This window comes from Kwoniella dejecticola, chromosome 9 (assembly GCF_000512565.2).
Source record: "Kwoniella dejecticola CBS 10117 chromosome 9, complete sequence".
Classification (NCBI taxonomy): domain Eukaryota; kingdom Fungi; phylum Basidiomycota; class Tremellomycetes; order Tremellales; family Cryptococcaceae; genus Kwoniella; species Kwoniella dejecticola.
In genome coordinates, this window is record NC_089309.1 from 1063271 (window position 1) to 1080370 (window position 17100).

General features: G+C 50.7%; 10 protein-coding genes across 10 annotated transcripts; 7 read left to right on the forward strand and 3 right to left on the reverse strand.

Annotated features, from left to right (window-relative positions):
• Positions 1–439: 439 nt before the first annotated feature.
• On the forward strand, positions 440–3040 carry I303_107340 (uncharacterized protein; the record flags this gene model as incomplete). The annotated part of the gene is made up of 2 exons (XM_065969552.1): positions 440–2898; positions 2947–3040. The coding sequence occupies 2 exons, from the start codon at positions 440–442 to the stop codon at positions 3038–3040; spliced, it is 2553 nt and encodes an 850-aa protein (XP_065825624.1).
• A 29-nt stretch (positions 3041–3069) lies between these two features.
• Positions 3070–4039, forward strand: I303_107341 (uncharacterized protein; the record flags this gene model as incomplete). The annotated part of the gene is made up of 3 exons (XM_018410025.2): positions 3070–3361; positions 3411–3869; positions 3921–4039. 3 exons carry the CDS (start codon positions 3070–3072, stop codon positions 4037–4039), a joined length of 870 nt encoding a protein of 289 aa, XP_018261028.2.
• Positions 4040–4228: 189 nt separating this feature from the next.
• I303_107342 (uncharacterized protein) lies at positions 4229–4526 on the forward strand (the record flags this gene model as incomplete). The annotated part of the gene is made up of 2 exons (XM_065969553.1): positions 4229–4410; positions 4469–4526. 2 exons carry the CDS (start codon positions 4229–4231, stop codon positions 4524–4526), a joined length of 240 nt encoding a protein of 79 aa, XP_065825625.1.
• A 125-nt stretch (positions 4527–4651) lies between these two features.
• I303_107343 (uncharacterized protein) lies at positions 4652–5044 on the forward strand (the record flags this gene model as incomplete). The annotated part of the gene is made up of 3 exons (XM_065969554.1): positions 4652–4726; positions 4773–4884; positions 4944–5044. The coding sequence occupies 3 exons, from the start codon at positions 4652–4654 to the stop codon at positions 5042–5044; spliced, it is 288 nt and encodes a 95-aa protein (XP_065825626.1).
• A 100-nt stretch (positions 5045–5144) lies between these two features.
• On the reverse strand, positions 5145–7364 carry I303_107344 (polyadenylate-binding protein, cytoplasmic and nuclear; the record flags this gene model as incomplete). The annotated part of the gene is made up of 6 exons (XM_065969555.1): positions 5145–5358; positions 5411–6078; positions 6126–6145; positions 6260–6744; positions 6793–6878; positions 6936–7364. 6 exons carry the CDS (start codon positions 7362–7364, stop codon positions 5145–5147), a joined length of 1902 nt encoding a protein of 633 aa, XP_065825627.1.
• A 463-nt stretch (positions 7365–7827) lies between these two features.
• On the forward strand, positions 7828–8793 carry I303_107345 (uncharacterized protein; the record flags this gene model as incomplete). Its single annotated transcript, XM_018410028.1, has 3 exons — positions 7828–7974; positions 8025–8455; positions 8505–8793. 3 exons carry the CDS (start codon positions 7828–7830, stop codon positions 8791–8793), a joined length of 867 nt encoding a protein of 288 aa, XP_018261031.1.
• A 1711-nt stretch (positions 8794–10504) lies between these two features.
• On the reverse strand, positions 10505–11580 carry I303_107346 (uncharacterized protein; the record flags this gene model as incomplete). The annotated part of the gene is made up of 5 exons (XM_065969556.1): positions 10505–10627; positions 10776–10837; positions 10945–11039; positions 11268–11326; positions 11374–11580. 5 exons carry the CDS (start codon positions 11578–11580, stop codon positions 10505–10507), a joined length of 546 nt encoding a protein of 181 aa, XP_065825628.1.
• Positions 11581–11922: 342 nt separating this feature from the next.
• Positions 11923–13830, forward strand: I303_107347 (uncharacterized protein; the record flags this gene model as incomplete). The annotated part of the gene is made up of 8 exons (XM_065969557.1): positions 11923–11976; positions 12029–12082; positions 12188–12458; positions 12701–12857; positions 12925–13199; positions 13324–13428; positions 13516–13697; positions 13753–13830. 8 exons carry the CDS (start codon positions 11923–11925, stop codon positions 13828–13830), a joined length of 1176 nt encoding a protein of 391 aa, XP_065825629.1.
• A 37-nt stretch (positions 13831–13867) lies between these two features.
• Positions 13868–15455, reverse strand: I303_107348 (uncharacterized protein; the record flags this gene model as incomplete). Its single annotated transcript, XM_065969558.1, has 5 exons — positions 13868–14194; positions 14237–14878; positions 14959–15085; positions 15130–15230; positions 15333–15455. The coding sequence occupies 5 exons, from the start codon at positions 15453–15455 to the stop codon at positions 13868–13870; spliced, it is 1320 nt and encodes a 439-aa protein (XP_065825630.1).
• Positions 15456–15766: 311 nt separating this feature from the next.
• Positions 15767–17032, forward strand: I303_107349 (protein transporter SEC13; the record flags this gene model as incomplete). Its single annotated transcript, XM_065969559.1, has 6 exons — positions 15767–15841; positions 15893–16011; positions 16056–16240; positions 16284–16373; positions 16432–16739; positions 16799–17032. 6 exons carry the CDS (start codon positions 15767–15769, stop codon positions 17030–17032), a joined length of 1011 nt encoding a protein of 336 aa, XP_065825631.1.
• Between the last annotated feature and the right edge of the window lie 68 nt (positions 17033–17100).

The window sequence follows — 17100 nt, forward strand, 5'->3', positions numbered from 1 at the left end:
AGGATCAACCCGACGTTTTTTTCTGCAGAAACGAGGATTGCATAAACCGTAAAACGGTCTACCTCATTATTTGTCTGAAGCGATGTCGTCGATTTGTGCGCTGCTCTCCAGCTGGGGGAAAAAGATCCAACTCCTCGCAAGTGAACTGCAAGCACCAGTAGCAAGTATTCTGGCAGATCCAATGCGCAAGCAGCTTGTACAGCGATGCATACACGGCCTTGGGGAAAAGTGTTCACAATGCACACAATTAAGAGGTTTAGGCGGAAAGGTGTTGATTGCCACTTTGGGACATGCTGCCACGTGATCTGAAATGGCACCGAGACGATCCCTACTGTCGCCGACCCTTATTCACAGTTCGACGATTGACCACTTGCAACAACTTTCTCACTCCCACTGCTTGATTGTGCTAATAGGACAGATTTCGAACTGCTCGCCCATCATGTCGGACGAGAGGCCAGCCCTTCAGACATACACAGCCCCTCAGGAAATCCTCGACGAACATGCAGAGCTCGCCGATCAAGATGACACACCAGATGTCTTTGAAGACAACGCGAGATCCAAGCAGGTCGCCGCTCGTCAAAGCGATTATCACAATCGACGCTTCAACCGAGTTGATGGGCAAGGAGAAGGGGAGGATGAGAGCTATGAGGATAGGATGCGAAGGATAAATCTGCAGAAGGAGGAAGAGCGAATTCGCCGTCACAAGGAGCAGATGGAGAAGGATAAGACAGAAGACGATAAAATGGTCTTAGACGACAAGACACCACCTCGAGCTCTGGCGGGCGACGACACGCCGCCACGAGCGAAAGCAGATGACGACACACCCCCAAGAGACTCGACACCGCCAAAGAAGCGAAGACGATGGGATGTAGAGGAGGTCAAGGAGGAGCCAGGAGTAGCAGCCGCGCCGAAGCGCAAGTCACGATGGGACCAGACCCCCTCGGAAGCTGTCCCGGAGGTAAAGAAATCTAGGTGGGATCAAACACCTGCAGCTTCTGCGACCACATCCGTCATCACCTCCACTCCTTCGGTCGGTGGCGTCATGATGGTCGAGGATAAAAGGTATAGACGAATGACCGATGAGGAATTAGACGGTTTGCTGCCCGGTGGAGAGGAGGGTTATGAGACAGTACCGGTTCCCGACGACTACAGACCTGCTCCTTCGGTAAGAAAGATGGTGCCTGCTCAAACGGAACATGGTTTCATGATGCAAGACGACTCAGATGCCGCACGAGCTAGATCAGCAGCCGGAGGTATCCAGGGATCGCAAGAGCAGACCGAGATTGAAGGAATTGGGACATTGCAATTCCTGAAACCTGAAGATACTCAATATTTCGCAAAAGTGCTAGGAGAAGGTGGTGGTGAAGATGACGACAGCGCCTATACGCTCGAAGAATTGAAAGAGAGGAAGATTATGCGTTTGTTGCTCAAGATCAAAAACGGTACACCTCCCGTCAGAAAGACCGCTTTACGTCAAATCACGGATAGGGCTAGAGAGTTCGGAGCCGGTCCATTGTTTGACAAGATCCTTCCGTTACTTATGGAACGTACTTTGGAAGATCAGGAACGGCATCTGCTGGTCAAAGTCATTGATCGAGTGTTGTACAAGCTAGATGATCTCGTTCGACCTTACGTTCACAAGATCCTGGTTGTCATTGAACCCTTACTGATCGACGAAGATTACTATGCTCGAGTCGAAGGACGAGAAATCATTTCAAACCTAGCCAAAGCCGCTGGTCTCGCTCATATGATCTCCACCATGCGACCTGATATCGATCACGTCGACGAATACGTACGAAACACCACAGCCAGAGCCTTTTCAGTCGTCGCTTCTGCCCTTGGTATCCCCGCGCTCCTTCCTTTCCTTCGAGCTGTCTGTCGATCGAAAAAGTCATGGCAAGCCCGACATACCGGTATCCGAATCATCCAACAAATCGCTATCATGATGGGGTGCGCCGTCCTTCCGCATTTACGAAATTTGGTGGACACCGTCGCAGATGGTCTTCAAGATGAACAGCAAAAGGTACGAACCATGACTGCCTTGTCCCTCGCCGCTCTTGCCGAATCCGCCGCCCCTTACGGTATCGAGTCATTCGATAATGTGCTCAAACCGCTTTGGCTGGGTATCCGTCAACATCGAGGTAAAACCTTGGCAGCATTCTTAAAAGCTATCGGTTATATTATTCCCCTGATGGATCCGGAATATGCTGGATATTATGTTCGAGAGTGTATGCCGATCCTTATCCGAGAATTCCAAACGTCCGACGAAGAGATGAGAAGAATCGTGCTGCAAGTTATCAAGCAGTGTGCGTCTACCGAAGGTGTCACTCCGACTTACATCAAGGAGGAGGTTCTGCCGGAATTCTTTAAAGCGTTCTGGGTCAGGCGGATGGCATTAGACAAGCGAAATTACAAGCAATTGGTGGAGACCACTGTAGAATTGGCTCAAAAAGCCGGTGTGTCGGAGATTGTTGGAAGAGTTTGCAATGATTTGAAGGATGAGTCAGAACCATTCAGAAAGATGGTTATGGAGACCGTTACGAAAGTAATCGCAAGCATAGGTGCAGCGGATGTAGACGAACGCTTAGAGGTCCTGCTTATTGATGGTATCATTTTCGCTTTCCAAGAACAAACCTTGGAAGATACTATCATGTTGGACGGTTTCGCTACTGTTGTCAATGCTCTCGGAGACCGAGTCAAGCCCTATCTGCCTCAAATCGTGTCGATGATCTTGTGGCGTTTGACCAACAAGTCTGCCAAGGTCCGTATGCTGGCTGCCGATTTGACGACTCGACTAGCGCCAATTATCAAGAGCTCTGGAGAAGACAACTTGTTGAGCAAATTGGGTGTCGTCATCTTCGAACAATTGGGAGAGGAATACCCGGACGCTCTGGGAAGGTAAGTTGTCAATTTGATACAAACTGAAACAAGCTGATCGTATTTCAGTCTGATCGCCGCCGAGGGAGCTATCGCAAATGTTGTCGGAATGACCCAAATGAACCCGCCTGTCAAGGATTTACGTGAGTCAAACGAGAAGTGATCATGGCTGACTTCCCTGTAGTTCCCCGTATGACACCCATCCTTCGAAATCGACACGAGAAAGTACAAGAAGCCACTATCAACTTGATCGGTCGTATTGCAGATCGAGGTGCCGAGTTTGTGCCTGCTAAGGAATGGATGCGAATCTGTTTCGAGCTTCTCGATCTGCTCAAGGCGCACAAGAAGGCTATCCGACGAGCAGCAGTCAACTCGTTCGGTTATATTGCGAAGGCCATTGGACCCCAAGATGTACTCAGCGTGCTTTTGACCAATCTCAAGGTGCAAGAGCGTCAATCTCGTGTGTGTAGTACGGTTGCTATCGGTGAGTTATTCCTGTGATTGGTCCTCCACCACTGCTAACGTTTCTGTAGCTATCGTTTCCGAGACCTGTGGACCTTTCACCTGCATACCCGCGATCTTGAACGAATACCGAACGCCCGAGCTCAATGTGCGGAATGGATGTCTCAAAGCCCTTGCGTTCGTTTTCGAGTATGTCGGAGAAATGTCGAAGGATTATATACATTCCGTTGTCGGGTTATTGGAAGACGCTTTGACAGACCGAGATCATGTGCATCGACAAACCGCCTGTGCGATCGTGAAGCACCTGGCTATCGGTGTCGCTGGTCTCGGCTACGAAGAAGCCCTAACCCATTTGCTCAATTTGGTATGGCCAAATATCTTTGAAACCAGTCCTCACGTTATCGGTGGTGTCATGGACGCAATCGAGGCGATGAGATTGGGAGTGGGTTCAGGTCCGGTGCTCTCCTACGTTCTACAAGGTCTCTTCCACCCAGCCAGAAGGGTCAGAGAGGTGTATTGGCGAATGTATAGTAAGTACAAAACTCTTCCGAAGGCTATCGATTGCTGACATTCGTTTTCAGATACACTAATCCTCGGTGCTTCCGATGCCATGGTACCTTTTTACCCCAACCTCGGATCAGCAGCAGATTTGGCGTCAGGTCAAGACTACACTAGACATGAGCTCATGATGTGGGTTTAAGGCAGATAGTTGAATGCATAAATTGTTGTATATGATTGATTCTACTTCGGAGCATCAGAGATGACGTCTCAATATCAGATCTCACAAGTCAGGCACGGCGCGAAATAAACACCAATGCCAACTTGTTATACTTGCTTGCTATGACCTTTCCATCGTTCGAATGTTGCATTGGCCAGCGCACACTCCGTCATGGCGACCACCTGGAAGGCTGATGAGCTGCTGCGGGGAGAATCATCAAAGCCTTATTCCCTAATAATCGTCAATCAGCCCATACGGCAAGATTTACTGGCAAGAGCATGGAGGGCGGCGTCAAAACGGCTTTGCGCTGACGGAGGTGCGAATAGATTGTTTGATACAGATGTGGACAAGAGGTGAGTCTGCAATAGATAAGCTCGGCTGACGGCAAGATATCTACCTGATATCATCAAGGGTGACTTTGATTCCATACGGGGCGATGTACGAGGATACTACAAATCGAAGGGCGTGAAGGTGATAGAGGACAAGGATGAATATTCCACGGATCTAATGAAGTGCATCGCCGAGGTACCTCATGACCATGCTCTGGTCCTGCTCGGAGGTCTCTCGGGCCGAGTCGACCAGACGGTGCACACGATGTCGCTTCTTCATAAAATGGACAGGGAGATATATGTCTTGGATGGGGAATCTTTCGCCTGGCTGCTCCGTAAGGTGAGTGTCTGAAAATTCGGGTCGTGTTTTGCTTACGGTAGGATAGGGCAGACACGAGATAACGATAGATCACAATACCATGGGCCAGACATGTGGAATTTTGCCCGTTGGAATCGATAGCGCTAGAGTGAAGACCCAAGGGCTTAAGTGGGATTTTGGTGAGTGAGCCAGGTCCCACACTGTTGCTGACGTTCAGACTGGCAAACATCCCTTCAAGGTGATGTGTCTACGTCAAACCACCTCGTACCCGAAAATCCAGTCGTTTCAATAGAGACAGATAGACCCGTATTATGGACGTGTGAGATCAGACCATTGTGAGACGTATGCACTCGTGTGCCCACGCCAAATCAATCTGCATGCCCTCGAGACCCACAAAACTACTGAAAGAGTGTGATGTCACCACAAGAGATCGACAGCTTTACTCAGCCTTCTCCTCCTTGACTTCCTCCTTGACCTCGGTGGCATCACCGTTGGTCTTCTCAGCGTCACCTTTACCCCACTCAGCGAGGACACGGAGAGCTTCATCGACCTTCTCTTGGAGGGCAGCAGGTGACTCAACAAGGTGCAGGAGTTCAGAGTTGTCCATTTCGAGCAACATTCCGGTGATCTTACCGGCGAGTTCAGGTTGAGACCTACAAATTGCGTTAGTATGAACCTTGCCTCCGTCATGCATTCGGTACTCACTCGAAGATCAAGGGATACAAAGCTTCACCCAGCATCTGCTTCTGTTCAGCAGGTCCAGCTCGGGCCAAGCTTTGGGCATCCAGTCGAGGAGCTTGAGCTTGAGCCTGGGCTTCTTGAGGTCGGGGAGCACCGTTACCTCGGGGCAGACCTTGAGGTGCACCGACCGGGCTGGGTCCACCAGCACCGGCTCGAGGACCATTGGCGGAAGGAGCGGCGGGGATTCTAGCACCACCTGGTCGAACGGGGTATTGGGGAGGTCCACCTTGAGGGGGAACACCGTAAGGGCCAGGTCCGCCATAGGCACCGGGTGGTCCGGGAGCATATCTAGGTCGCGATTGCATACCGTTTTGAGGACCACCTGGGTATCCCATCATAGGGCCACCTCGCATAGGAGGCATACCAGGCATGGGTTGACCGTATCCCGGCATAGGAGGGTAACCGTAAACTGGTTGACCCATGTAGCCTTGCATACCACCGAATCCACCGGGGCCGTACGACATTCGCATGTTCGATCTTTGCGCAATTTGGGATTCAAGAGCTTGTCTTCGAACATCCTTTCGTTGAGCAAGAGCGACGTAGAGAGGTTTGGTGCCGATCATTTTGCCGTTCATTTCGGAGACAGCCTTAGTGGCTTCCTCGGGTGCGGAGAAGCAAACGAAACCGAAGCCCTGCGCCGTGTCAGCACGGTCGAGTATAACTCATTTGTAGAACTCACTCTCGAGACCTCGTTGTCATCTTTCATGACCTTGCACGAAGTGATAGTTCCGAAGGAGTCAAATTCGGCTCGGAGTCGGTCATCATCCCATTCATCTGGATGTCAGCGGTGTCCGATGCAGAACTCCAACTCACCATCGAGATTCTTGACGTAGAGGTTGACACCAGCAGACTTGGCCTCATTCTCCATCCTCTTCTCCTCGTGACTCTTCTTCAATTCGCTTTCCCTTTCGAGCTTGCTCTGTGCTCGACCGGCGTAGAGCTTTCTTCCCTTGAATTCCTTATCGTTAAGCTCCTCAACAGCCTTTCTGGCATCTTCGTGATTCTCGAAGTTGACGAAGCCGAAACCCTTGTTGACTCCGGCGTCATCTCTGCTCAGAGCAACGGAAACGGTGGATCCGAAAGGCTTGACGAGTTCCTCGAACTCAGCATCGGTAGCTTCGGGGTCAACGTTCTTGATGTAGACGTTGGTGAATTGAGCCTTGAGTTCTTCGACCTTGGAAAGTCGTTCCTTCTTGCCGACGTGGTGACCGACGAATACCTTCTTGTCGTTGAGAAGCATACCGTTTACAGCTTTGATAGCAGCGTCGGCAGCCTCACCGGTGGAGTAGTGGACGAAACTGCGGCAAGTCAGTACAAGCGCCATTTTGAAGCAAGAAACGGCTTACGCAAATCCTCGGGATTTTCCGGTTTCATCGGTTCCTACCTTGCACGAAAGGATGTCACCGAAAGCGGCGAAGGTGTCGTGGAGAGCCTGATAAACAGTCAGCCAATTAGTTCCTTCACAATCCAGCCGATGTATGTCACTCACCTTGTTGTCAATGCTCTCGTCCAAGTTCTTGATGAAAATGTTTCCTTGACCGGTCTTTCTCAAGGCTGGGTCTCGTTGAGACCACATGATTCTGCATGGTCTGTTTTTGATGAGCGAGTAGTTGAGGTGCTCAAGAGCCCTTTCCCCGTCAGCTGCGTTGAGGTAGTTGACGTAGGCGTATCCTAGGGATCGTCGAGTGACGGCATCTCTGCAGACTCGGATAGAAGCGACGGGACCGATCATGTTGAAGATCTCGAAGAGCATAGCCTCAGTAACGCTAGAGTCAAGCTCTCCGACGTAGAGACTGGCTGAAGCGGATGGTTGCTGCTGGGTGGGGGCGGCAGCAGCAGGAGCTTCAACATTGGTGGGAGCTGCTGGAGCAGCAGGCTTAGCAGCGGCTGGAGCGGGCGAAGTAGCGTCGGAAGACATGGTTGACAAAGCTTTTTTGAGGGGTTTTGTTGTTATGAGTGGGATCGTCCACGTGAAATTGGTATTAGGCAATTACGTAGGGTTTTGAGGGCTATCAAGTAAATGAACGTCAGCAAGGGGTTGGGTTATCTAGGTTGAGACAACTGACCTTTACAGATTGATTTGAATCTTCTCTCAGAAAAAGAGTGGATATCAAGAGGGAAAGAGAAGACAAGATAACAACGGTTGACTGGTTGACACACTATTACTGACTGACAAAAGAAGGACTTGGGCTGACAAGTGAAAACATTTTAAAGCTCAACCACGTGGGATGTATGCGAATTCCGGTGATATGGCAAAGTGGCACCAGGTCTTCACGCGTCTATACTCTTTATAAGTTATGTTTGTTCATGTTCATTCAGCTTCAAACATTCAACATATCATATACTCACACCACTCGAATACCTCACACCATCACCCCAACATGGCATACAACTACTCCAATCCTTATCAATCCACTTCCTCGGCTCCTGCTCGAATTGTCAACCCTCCTACAACTTCCGCCACCTCTCAAGCGAGGCAAGTCCTCTTCTCGGGTCTTCCCGTCGACATAACCGAGAAAGATCTTCGCGTGGGTCAAGCCTCATGAGGAGATTCATCTAGGCTGATTGTGCAGATCAGGAGCTTCTGCTTTCGGATCCCTTACGCCTCTCTCCTATCACAACATCTGTGACGTGTTTCAGCAATCCTGATGGCCGGTTCTGTGGTGTCGCGTTGGTCTATGTCGCCAATGCCGCAGATGCAGAAAAGATCAGACTGAATTACTCTGGACAGCAAATAGATGGAAGTGAGTCTGATAATGATAAAGCTGGAGCTGACCTCCCAGCATACACCATGGCTGTACAACATATCCTTCCCGCAAACCAGACTCTCACTTCATCCGCACAGTCCGCCAGTGCACCGGTCATCCCCCGTCCAACTCCCAGTTTAAAAACACCCAAGGCGAAATCGAATGGCGCAGGAGCAGCTGCCAAAGGTGATGAGAAGCCCGCTGGTCTGAAGTTGCTGGCAAGACTCAGCAGACCCGGTCAGCCAAAGGAAAAGCAGCTTGCGTGAGTTCTCGATTCTCACCCGCCCGAGATATTGCTGATGTCGTTTCAGCCTTTTGGAGAAACAAAAGGCCAACCTCGCAAGATCTGGCGCTTCTGGCACCGCGCTACTTACCCGTTTGCAAGGTGGCGCTACCTCGCATGCATCGCCCAAGAGCAAAGCAAAAGCTGCAACCGGCAACGCCAAAGTTGGAAGAGCCAAAGCGAAAGCCAGCAAAAGCGCCATGGATATAGATAAGCCAGCTTCTGCCCCGGTTAAAAAAGAAAAGCCAAAGCCGAAAACACAAGCTGAGCTGGACGAGGAAATGAGGGCGTACGAAAGAGCCAGAAGATTTGCATAGGTATGTCGCGCGGACTCATTCTACCTTGAGCTTTACTGATATCTCAGAGTAGAAGTCTGCACTACGACATGATGCATATAATATCTAAGCTCACTTCTTACCCTTGGCATCGTTCTCGACCGGTAGGGTCTTGGCCAAAACCTCGTCTAGCATCTGGGAGACGTCCTTCTCCATCTGGTCCATGGTCCAGGCGTCTGCCTGTCAGCTTAGTCGACCGAGCCTTGTCACTCACGGAATGGCGGTTCAACTTTTCCGGCTAACTTATGAATGACCTCTTCCCGGTGTCTGCTGATCCACTGAGAGGTGTCAGCTTGTGGGCTTCGGTATCCAAAACTTACCCTTCTCAGGTTATCCCTGGTGGTCGGTCGTTCGGCTGAGGGCAGATTATCGTACTTGACACACAGCATCCAGAGACTGCCTGCGATGACATTGATCTCGTCTTCGGTGTCGCGAAATTCGTTGCCAGGAAGATCGATTAAAGCACAAGCGCCATCAGGAAGCGGCTTGCTGGAAAAATGGTTTGCAAGGACATCAAGGTCGAACTTGTGTGGCAGCGTAGCGGGAATGCGGGCTATCTGTGAGCATGCGGCAGCTGGTAATAAAACTCACTTTCAAGCGACATCGCGTATAACTTGGATGAAGAGGAGGAGAGGGAGATGTGCAACTCCCCCTTGATCCCGTTTTATACCCTCGGGCCTTCGCCCTTCCTTTGACGATTCGGAACAAAGGGTTAAATCTGACTTTGCATGCTCTCCTCATCGACTCGAGATCCATTCTCTTACTCTTTTTTCTTTATCTTTGACTGCAACAGACAAGAGTCACAATGGGTGAGCTCACACGAACAGAGGTTAACTGATGTCAGCCGGCGTGTATTTTTCGGTAGGTGTCAGGTATTGCAATGGTAGAAGCTGAGATTATCAGCAAAGACCCTTGCCTGTACCTCCACAGCTATGCCCGTGCTGTGGTGTAGGTGAGTCCAGGTTGTGAAGACATGTCTCTGACCTGGTGTAGGCTTTCTTCAAGCGTCTCGTGTCTCAAGAACAGCTCATCTGTGCGGGATACCCTTACTTCCGCTCGGCTCGCGGGAAGACGTGTCTTGCTGGAGCTGTGGCTTCCAGGCCGCATTGCGTGAGTATCCTAAAGTAGGACAAGCTAACGCATCCAGCTCGTGGCGCAATGCCGGCCATCTCAGGGCGAAATAGATACTATCCGTGAGTACGTCGTTCCCAGGTCCAGCTGACGATCTAGAGGTCGCCGCAATCCTGTATCCTGGAGTCTCGGTTCGTGGACAGGTCGTAGTGGGGAGTTTGACAGGAGAGAACAGTATACATTCCGATTTAGACCCTCATCCCGTTGGTGGAGAAGACGATTCGGGTGGTTTTAGAAGCTCTACTGCGAATCACGGTATAGATCATGAATATAAAGGTATGACCCGGAATTCGATTCTCCGGACGAATCATCAAGAAGCGAAAGCTTGCGACCAAGATTGCTCGTGTGAAAAAAGATTGTAATGATGCAAGTCACACCTAGCTTCATACTGAATGGAGCAGCTTCGACCATTGAAGTCTCCCAATGGCTGAGAGAGGGACACAGGACAACGCCCTAAGTGACACGCGATATCATCGTTGTTCATGCGGAAACACATGTCTTGCGCATTCTTGTCAGAAGAACTCTAGTAGCATCTCCTCGCCGTCATTGCTCTGCATGGAGCTCAGCACTTAACTGCTGTGAAGTAGTCGGCGGTGCGTTGATAGACGTCCTCGTACTGCTTAAGATTTTCTGCGTCATTCAGGTTGGCTCGGGCAGCGGCCCAACCGTGATGCCTGAACGTCAGCTGCAGCAAGTCGATCCTTTGACTTACACAGTATCGTAAAGATGATAATCTGACTTCGGAACGGCCGCGAGAGCCTCTTTGATCTTGTCTACTACGTCTCGGGGTTCATCCTGCCTGGTCAGCGCTTGTTTCAGTCTAAATCACTCACTTTGCTAGGGTAGAAACCCAATGGAACGGTCAACTCGTTGCCGTCTTCCGGAGCAATCATGGCTGGATGTATGACGGCCCCGCAACAGAAAGGTGTATTTTCCGCGAGCGAGAGCAGAGCCAATTTGCCACCTTGGATGTCAGCGAATCGCTGACAAGTTTAAACTCACCCCAGCAATACCCTAAAATTGACACTCTGCTGTGAGTCTTCTTCAGCGTTTGGGCGAAGTCGAGGACCTCGGGAAGGCGGTCTTCTAGCTTGGCACTGGAAAGTCAGCACACTATCGGAAACGCTTCACTCACGTTCCCGAAAAGAATTTCCTCAGCTCTTCTTTGTTTCCATCTTCATCCTTGGGGAAAGCATTCCCTTTGAAGACATCTGGCATGTATATCTTTGTTGGTGAGGTCAGCAAGAGATGTGAGGCTAGCAGGTCAGATCCTCGAATGGTCGTGTCCCTGCTTGTCAGCGCCGATCAATATCGTACCCACTCACCAGAACCCAAAAATGTCATAAATAACGACAATGGCGTGCTTAGCATCATCCGGTCCGGTCTGCCAGCGCATGAGCGCACGTAGATCACCTCAGGATACAAACCTACCAGGTAGACCTTCTCATAGTCTCCCACTCTGTCATATCGTCCTGTGTATTCATAACCGGTGGCCTCCGACACAGAGTGCGGGACGTTTGGTTTTGCAGGGTTGGAAGCAGATTGGGGAGGGCAGCAGTCTCCAGAAGCTTGTACAAGTATTTGTCTCAGCTTGAGACCGGTGGAGAGGAAGACTCGAGCTAACCCACCGGCTGACATGGTCATGAAGCAATCTCGGTCGGCGACAAGATATGTGATGCGATAGGAATAGGAACCCAGCAAGTGAGTGACTCGAAGCGTATTCGAAGAGTGCTTGAGCTGCGGTAACGACAGAGAGTGGACCTTTGCAAGTGGAGGTCAGTCAGGTGAAAGGGGTGAATTTATGTGATTCGCCCATTTAAATGTCATATGTATGATGATACGCCACAGTGCATTGACCCGGTCAACGTCCTCCGATGTCATCACTACCATCACCACTACTCACCACCATTCAATTCATACCTAATCTAGCACTCCTTTCTCATTCTTCCACCTCCCAACCCAGCTTCCACCTTATCCAACATGGTCAACGCAGATCCTCGCGTGACTGACTCTCAGCTCGCCCAGATCAATGCCGTGAGTTACCTCCTGCTACAAGCCACGCTAATAATCAGGCCGCTGCCGTTAGGGAATATGGCGTAGACCCGCGCATGGATTACAGGACCGTGTCTGCAGTCAACGGGTGAGTCCAAAGGTTCGCCGACCAGCTCGCTGATATTTAGTCCTCTGGTTGTACTCGACAATGTCTCTGTAAGTCGTAGCTCAGAGAGGCACCGCTGATCGGCAGTTCCCATCGTACAACGAAATCGTTCAACTCACACTCCCCGATGGTACCACTCGGGGTGGTCAAGTCCTCGAAGTGAGCGGTAAGAAAGCCATTGTACAAGTCTTCGAGGGTACCTCCGGTGTGGACACATCAGCTACCCGAATCGCCTTCTCCGGATCGTCGATGAAGTTAGCGGTATCTGAGGATATGTTAGGACGAGTGTTCAACGGTAGTGGTAATCCCATTGACAAAGGACCAAAGGTCTGGGCAGAGGATTACCTTGATATCAATGGTGAGTCCGCAACTGTCTCAAGCGTGGCTGACAAGTAGGTTCCCCAATCAATCCCTACTCTCGAATCTACCCTGAGGAGATGATTCAAACCGGTATCTCCACAATTGATACTATGAACTCGATCGCACGTGGACAGAAGATCCCTATCTTCTCCGCCGCTGGTCTGCCACACAATGAAGTGAGTCTCATCTCATAGGAGCGCTGCTGATGCCACCAGATTGCTGCGCAAATTTGTCGACAAGCTGGTCTGGTCAAAAGGCCGGGAGCCACCAAGAGCGTTCACGATGGACACGAAGACAATTTCTCCATCGTCTTCGCCGCGATGGGTGTCAATATGGAGACGGCCAGATTCTTCAAACAGGATTTCGAAGAAAGTGGAAGTATCTCCAACTCCACGTTGTTTGTCAATCTTGCTTCGGATCCAACGTGAGTCAACCATGGATTGGATTTGGAGCTGATTTTGCAGAATCGAACGTATCATCACTCCACGTCTTGCCTTGACCACGGCCGAGTACTTTGCCTACCAACTTGAGAAGCATGTACTCGTTGTCATGACTGACATGTCGAGTTACGCCGATGCCCTTCGAGAGGTGTCCGCTGCTCGAGAGGAAGTGCCAGGTCGAAGAGGGTACCCTGGTTACTTATATACCGATTTGTCCACCTTGTACGAGCGAGCCGGTCGTGTTGAGGGGAGGAACGGGTCCATTACCCAGGTACCCATTCTGACCATGCCCAACGATGGTGAGTTGCAATATGGGCGTGAGCAGCGCTGACAAATGCAGATATCACCCACCCGATCCCTGATTTAACCGGTTATATCACCGAGGGTCAAATCTTTGTTGATCGACAGCTGCACAACAGACAGATCTATCCGCCAATCAATGTACTCCCGTCCCTCTCACGACTCATGAAGAGTGCCATTGGAGAGAAGCTTACCCGAAAAGACCATGGCGATGTCTCCAACCAATTGGTGAGTCGCTGTCATCTGTGACTAATGCTAATTCTCTCTAGTATGCCAAATACGCCGTTGGGAAAGATGCTGCTTCCATGAAAGCAGTAGTCGGTGAGGAGGCTTTGTCCGCCGACGATAAGCTCGCCCTTGAATTTTTGGATCGATTCGAGAAAGAATTCGTCGGCCAAGGCAGTTACGAAGCCAGGACCATCTTCGAATCCTTGGATATCGCTTGGGATCTTCTACGAATCTTCCCCAGAGAGTCCCTCAACAGAATAAACCCAAAGGTGAGTCAGACAAAACCAAGTCTTCTTCGATACTGCGCTGAGCTGTTTTACTTAGATCCTGGCCGAGTTTTATTCTCGAAAGACTGCTCGTCAACCTGAGGAGAAGAAAGAGGAGAATCTTATAGACGCTTAATTGTTTTATGGTTGATTTCATTCATGATGTATTGGTGCTACAATTTTCTACCTGTCATCTCCCGGTCCAAGTACAATGTCCTGTCCCAGACTTCCTTGGTCAATTTTGCTGCCGGATACGACAGAGCTAACAGTCTCGCAACCTTCATTCTTCTTTTCAATGCGTCCTCAGCTGTTTCCGCATTTTCCCTCCTCCCTTCCACAAAACTGTCTTGTATGATCTCGGCGATGTCATCGGGTATGTTCAACTTAGCTGCATGCCTTCCGGAGGATAAATGAGCGAGATACTTCCTGAGCCGTGTGAGCGAGTCAGGCCGCGTGAAAGTTTGCCCAGCAGTGCCCTTCACTACAAGATCGACGTCCACCTGTTCTACAATGAGCTGACGTCGATCACTCAATGGACTCACCGGTAGCAAGGTCTTCCCTTGGCTCAGGACCACGACTCTGATCGCACAGTCCATCTTCAGGCCCTCCATATACGGATACTCATACCTGACCCTCTGCTCCGTCATACACTCGGCGAGCGCTTTGAGGTTCTTCACCGCTTTCTCATTGAGTTGCCCGCCACCGCCCATGGCGTCTTCTTCTACTACGAGAACGGTGCCCTCTGACAACTGAAGTAGTCCCGCATCAAGGGAGGACGAGTCCGTTGACGAAGGGGAAAAAGGATGGGAATGCAGTAGCTCGATGGACAGGGGCAGATCAACAACTCTTGGCGCGACCGACTTTACTATCTCACTGAAATTCGCTGTAACCTTCTCATCTTTTCTCCTGAAATTCACTGACAGTGTCCCAAGCGGAGACATTGCAGTTGGCCTGGTGGTGGGTGAAGAAATGAGGGATAACAGTAAAAATTCTCCTGCAAGCCGATCGGGCGGGCTGAAAGCTGAAGCCAGGTATTCCACCAATTCTTCTCGCGCGTCTCCTTCATCTTCTTCTATCGTGTCCTCAACGATCTTAACGATCTTGAGAACATGCAGCGTTGGGACAAGCTCCGCAGATTCTGGTTCGTGAGTCGGAAGCGGCGCACTCGAGAGAATCCCGACGAACTGATGCGTGGAAGCGGGTTTGAAAGTGACATCATCGTAGACCTGAAAGGTTAGCAACACCCTTATGGCCCCGGACCCACCTTTATCAGGGCACCGGTGTAATTTCCTTTCCTGTCAGGCAAGGGAAATTTTGCATGGACTGACGGAGGCAAGCTATCTTGCCCCTCACGAGATTGTTCATCTATCCAAGGTTGTTCGCCAGGTACTCTGTGCCGAGTTCAGCGGGAATCGCAGCGACGCTTTTGACTCACTGCACACCCCATCCTACCCATCTCTCCTTCAGCTGACTGAAATCCACTTCCCCTTCCGCTTGTTCCCCGGGTAGGTACACCTCCATGGGATACCCTGTATCCTGTAGCAAGCATCTGAAAGAGACTACCTCTAGTGGTTCGCTTGATGCACTCAAATGACGAATCTGATTGATCAGCTTTCGTCTAAAATGAGTGGGACTCACAACTGCGGGATCTTTGATCTGTGACTCGACGTCGCTCACGAATCGCGCAAGGTCTGCATGTGAGCCAGCCTGATGCTCATGCTCTTTGTGAGCAATCTTGATGATTTCTCGTGTGTCTAGCATGATCAGGACTCGTGGGTTAATTGGTATGTAGGTCAGATGGATAGATTTGGAGGACTGGCAGTACAGGAAGTTGAAAGTATTGAAACATTACATGATCAGAGTAAGCGCGACGCGCCAAGTCATTACGTAATGAACCCCGAGAGACGCCACGCTATCTCGTCGTCACCATCCCATTCCATCCTTCATCCTCATCGTCAACAGTCATTTGACTGATACTCAGTAGGTGCTCTCACATTCTCACTCGGGCCCAAAAATCATCTCCCAGATCAGGTATTATGGTGCGTCCAGTGCCCTTCGTCTCTCCCTTATATATGCTGATGCGTTCGCAGACGACTGCACAAGCCTCCAAACCGGTCCCGGTGGAAACTCAACATGAGGATATGATAGTGAATACTGCACCTTCCACCCATCGTCCATCACTGACCTGTGTTCCGTAGCACGACGCGCAACTCGACTACTACGGCAAGCGTCTCGCTACATGCTCTTCCGACAAGACTATTCGAATCTTCAATGTCGTCAAAGGTGAAGCTAAAGGCGAACCAGTCATCCTCAAAGGGTAAGCGTTGAACCACGCTTGAGGCGCGCTGACCCCGCTCGCAGCCACACAGCACCCGTTTGGCAGCTGGCCTGGGCTCATCCATCCTTCGGATCTCTTCTAGCATCCTGCTCATACGACGGACGAGTCTTCGTCTGGAAGGAAGTTGGAGCCGGCCAAGGCAAAGGCAGCGGCGGGGAGTTGCAAGATGGATGGGAGCGAATCAAGGAGCACACTCTGCATACCGCGAGTGGTGAGTCGGCTCGTCCAACGTACATTTACTGACTTCTCAGTCAATTCCATCGCCTGGGCACCATATGACATCGGACCAATACTCGCTTGCGCATCAAGCGATGGTAAAGTATCAGTTTTAAGCTTCCAGAGTATGTTGCATTTCATCCTCATGTCTCTGAAGACAGGTCGCTGAGTTCAGTCGCGTAGATGACGGCTCGACCGATGTATCCATATTCCCTGCTCATGGGACCGGAGCCAATGCTGTCTCATGGGCCCCAAGCGTTGTGTCCAACGCTGGCCCTGCTGTTGGCCGAGGGCCTCAAAATCAGATCTCACCCCAGAAACGGTTCGTCACTGCTGGATCTGACAATCTCATCCGTATCTGGGGCTACGACGAAGAAGCGAAAAAGTGGACAGAGGAAGAGGTGATCAAGGGTCACGAAGACTGGGTCAGAGACGTCGCATGGGCTCCCAATATTGGTCTGCCTGGGATGTATATTGCATCGGCTTCCCAAGTCAGTCTTTTCGACCCCTCTGCTTGTATGGTGTATTTACTGATGTCATACTGAACCAGGATCGTACTGTCCTCATTCATACTCGTCTCTCACCGGCATCTCCATGGTCTTCGGCGCCATTGCTTCCCAGCCTACCCAATTCTCAAGATCCCCATTTCCCCGATGCTGTGTGGAGGGTCAGCTGGTCGCTCGCGGGCAATATATTAGCTGTTAGCTGCGGTGATGGCAAGGTCAGCCTTTGGAAAGAGGGTGTTGGCCAAGGTTGGGAATGCGTGTCCGATTTTGCCAGCTGAGCAGCGTTGTAAACGTTGACATGCATGTAAATAACCTTCTGGATGTGATATCTCACCTTCTTTGCCTG